Source organism: Halyomorpha halys, unplaced genomic scaffold (genome assembly GCF_000696795.3).
Source record: "Halyomorpha halys isolate HHAL.00 unplaced genomic scaffold, Hhal_1.1 Scaffold102.1, whole genome shotgun sequence".
In the NCBI taxonomy this organism is placed as follows: domain Eukaryota; kingdom Metazoa; phylum Arthropoda; class Insecta; order Hemiptera; family Pentatomidae; genus Halyomorpha; species Halyomorpha halys.
In genome coordinates, this window is record NW_027113828.1 from 1,089,524 (window position 1) to 1,093,666 (window position 4,143).

Here is a 4,143-nt window from a genome sequence, read left to right on the forward strand (position 1 = left end):
AAAAAAAGAGAAGAAGGAATAAGATCTAACACGCTTGAACTGCTGTAAAATACTAGCTTTATTGTGTTCGCTACATCTCTTATATATCCTCGATCAGCTAATCCCCTCAGTCAGCTGACATCAAAGTAACAGCTGTATTAGGCTGTAACTCCCCCCCCCCCACCAGTTTACGAACAATCCTCGTAAATTAAAACTATACAATATAATAATATAGAAAACAAAAACAATAAAGAAAAACTATTTACATTAAAAATAAATTCCTATATACATATTATTGTAAAAACTCACAAGCTCTTAGAAGTAAGTGCTAAATACATGATTTAAACTTAAGGATAAAATAAAAGAACTGTTTGAACTTTTTTTTTTTCCTGTTTGTACAATACATTAACAAGCTTAAATGAAAAAAAAAATTTCTTATACGAGTAGCACTTGAAATATTGATGTCTATTAACACTATCTATCCATATGTTAGTTATTTTCTAATTAGTCTATATATCCTTTATTCATATCTTGGTTTTTGTTCTGATGAAGGCCAAAAATTCTGGTCGAAAAGTGAGCAGTATTAAACAAGTTTTTACTTATTTCTATTCTTAACTGACCGGACCCATAACCTTACCTTCTCACATATATTATCTACGGTCAGCTATCTACTCATAAGTAATTTATTTTTTAAAAAAAATTGTTTCGATTATCAACAAGGTGTCCCAGTTAAAGAAACTGAAGTAGAACCTTTATAAACATCTACAAATAGAAATGTAAAGTTTATTCCAGTAATAGGCAGGGAGCGTTATTTGAAATTCTTCTCTCACCATATGTTGATATGTTCTCCGTTCTAAAAATATAGCACGGCTTCCTGAATCTGGTAAGTTGTGGCCATGATATCTTTGTTTTTATCGACCTAATATAGCACGGCTTCCTGAATCTGGTAAGTTAAGGCCATGGTGTCTTTGTTTGTATCTAAGATAACCTAAACGCTTATGATCTTTTGTTATTATTTCACTCCAGCTCAGTGTGAATTGGCTAGGAAATATGTGTGAGCTGTTGGAAGATCTAGTCCTATCTTAGTGCTTACTTACTAAAACATGACCTATATTATATTTATTAATCCACTGCAAAAAAAAAAGAATGAGGGTCTTAATTGGAAATGGAGAATTTAAAGAGTTGCCTGCGAAGAGAACTTTTGCTATTGGGCTTTTACTTTATAGGCAGCAAGTTAAATAAATTTTTGAATCGAACAATTTTCTGAATCACAACTGCATAGAATTTGTTTCTTGTTCCAAAATAAAAAAATGTTTCTGCAAATTAAGCAGTTAAAAAACTGTTATCAAAAAGTGGCCAATAGTTATAACGCGTGCCACAATCACATGAACACTGGTTCCACAATAGAGTACAGTACCCACCGTTTTCTACTCCCTGCCACCTTCTCAATAATTATATCTAAATGGTCTGCAATTTTGTCTTCTGCATCAAATCTGTCTAAAACGCTATAAAAATAACCCTATCTCTCCAGAAAGAGATTTTTAAAATACAATAACTAGGTTTAGAATTAAATAAATTAATTTAAGGAGCTGTTGGCAGAACGGGTCCCGATGTGACTTTGTTACTCCTCATCCACACAGTCCCTAAATAAATAAATTACATTAAAAATACTTCAAAAACTGGCATAATCTAATACCATTACTAGCCCCTTTAAGATATAAACTACTAAGTCTGTTTCAATCAATCTTTTATTTGAGCCTTAAAAAACAAGGCCCAATTTACGTTCCAAATTCACGTATTTAGAGTATGTCCACACCGAAATCATTAAAACCAGATTTGTAACGTCTCAATTTGTCCACTTATTACTGCCTAAGTTTTGAACCTCCCACATTTTGAAATTACTTTAATTAAAGTTCTTAAAAAATTAGAAAATCTAAATTGAGATTGGCCAGATCCCTTCCTTTTGATTGCTCATTGGTCAAAATCCATGAAACCTCCAGACCCAGAAAAGTGATCGATACTACGGTAATATGTGTATAGTGATAGGAAAATTATAGAAGTGTTGTAGAGATGTTGATAGTTTGGAAAACACTGCCTTAGTAAGCAAATTCGCGGTGTATTGACAAACTGAAGTGACTATTACACTTTACTAACGTATAAATGTACAGAATATATTTTACTAACGTACAAATGTACAGAATAAACTTTACTAACGTAAAATTTCAACAGAATATAGATTGACATCAAATTAGGCAGATTTTCAAACGAAATTTAAAATTTCAAACGAAATCTAAATCTAAAAGAAAAATTTAAGAATCGGACTACTTCGTCAAATAAGGTGTAAAAAAATCAAATTTTTATTAATTTAAACTCATTAACTCAAAAAACACGATTAAAAACACTAAAATATAAACATATATAATGCAAAAAAAAGAATAAACAGACTGACCATCTGCAGGAAAAAACATTTGCGAACATTGTACGAGTTAGTCTTATGGAGGTTATTACAGTTCTGTAGAAGACTCCAATTGTAAGTGGACATTAAGCAATGTTTATATTTATTAATCTTAATTTTTTTATGTACATTTAAAAAAAAAAAAAAGTACAGCAACAACCCTCGAAGGGTCATGGGTTCAGTTTCTTGAACAACGGCTCTATATGAGGAGGTGATCGCGCTCAACCACAAGATTATTTCCAACTATGGGTACCCACTTTAGAGGCTAGGTGTGCTGGAACCCACAGGCTTTACTCATGTCCAGAGTAATAGCATAAATAATTATCTGTTTTGTTTTTAGCCCTATAGGGCACACGGCTAGTCTACATAATGTTTAGAAACGTTGACAAAAAAATATTTTTATTATTGACTCATCCTCATGAGCCTCAAAGATATATACCATGTATAGCTGGATAGTTATATTATATAAGAGTCATATATTGTAAAAATTATAATTTTATTCCTAAGTGAAAACCAATTCAAAGACTACTTTCTCAGAGATTTGTGGACAAGCCAGTTTGGTTTTGGAGGTACAATATACTCTACTCCACATTGAACATTATTGTGGAAGATTTTGTAATTTACACAATATTAGTAAACTCAATATTCTCCCTAATACTTATAGTATTTAAGCATTACTGAAATTTAGCGAATCAAACCAGAATCGAAATATAATAATTGAATGACCCACCGAAGAGAAGGAAGAATACGATGAACATGACGATAGGAGAGAGGAACTCAGAACATACTCATCCACTGACTCGACTACTACTACACTACGTTGCCCGTAGGCTGGGGGGGGGGGAGACCTTACGTCAGGGGGGCTGGGTCACTTCTATGCTCAGCCAATGGTGCGCTGCGCGTATCGTACTACCACCCTACTTTCAGTTCAAAATAATCCTAGTTCCTTTCAGAATTATTATTTTGATATTGCTTACTGTGGCAATAATTTCCCGTAACAATTTTGCAAATGATACTATCAGTTATCTCTTAAATGTTATCCAACACCAATTTTTCGAAAAGTACTTTTAATATTACTCCTTGCAAAATTTTTAAATTTTCCTTCTAGCTGAAATATAATACAATAAGAATATAACAGCTAACTAAAATTTACATTGTGCCCCAATTCTGGGTTTTAATGATTGGAGAGCCTATGAATCGTTGATGGTTACAGTACCTATAAATGATCAGTCTAATTTGGTCCATACAGAATGAAAAGTGGGGAAAGAGGGTAATTGAACCTCACGTTCATAGAAATCATGAAAGTTGTAACTCTTCAGAGGCGAACACAAATTTAAATTGAAAGAAAATAAATGACACTTAACTTGTGCATACAAATTTTCTTACTCAGTACAGAGCACGAACAAATAATAAGTGAGCCGGTGAGGAGAATTGGACTTGCTGGTTTAGGAAAGAAAGAAAGACAACTGGTAGGCCCCAATTATAATGAGTGAGGCGGCACCACATGGAGTAGGCTCTAAAATGAGTGAGGCGGCACCACATGGAGTAGACTCTAAAATAAGTGAGGCGGCACCACATGGAGTAGGCTCTAAAACTGTCCTCTTAATTTAGAGAAACATTTTTTTAAATTCAGTATTCAAGTCCTGTCAAAATATTTCAATGAGAATAACACTTAGCTCATGTTAACCATTACATTAATAACACTTAGC

General features: G+C 33.0%; 1 protein-coding gene across 1 annotated transcript in view; it reads right to left on the minus strand.

Annotated features, from left to right (window-relative positions):
* LOC106677538 (xaa-Pro aminopeptidase 1) overlaps positions 1 to 3,250 on the minus strand; it is a 66,467-nt gene extending 63,217 nt beyond the window's left edge. Inside the window, exon 1 of the mRNA XM_014415552.2 lies at positions 3,165 to 3,250. Within this exon, the coding sequence (XP_014271038.1) occupies positions 3,165 to 3,192 (28 nt within the window). The 5' untranslated portion in view covers positions 3,193 to 3,250. The remainder of the gene's footprint in view (positions 1 to 3,164) is intronic.
* Between the last annotated feature and the right edge of the window lie 893 nt (positions 3,251 to 4,143).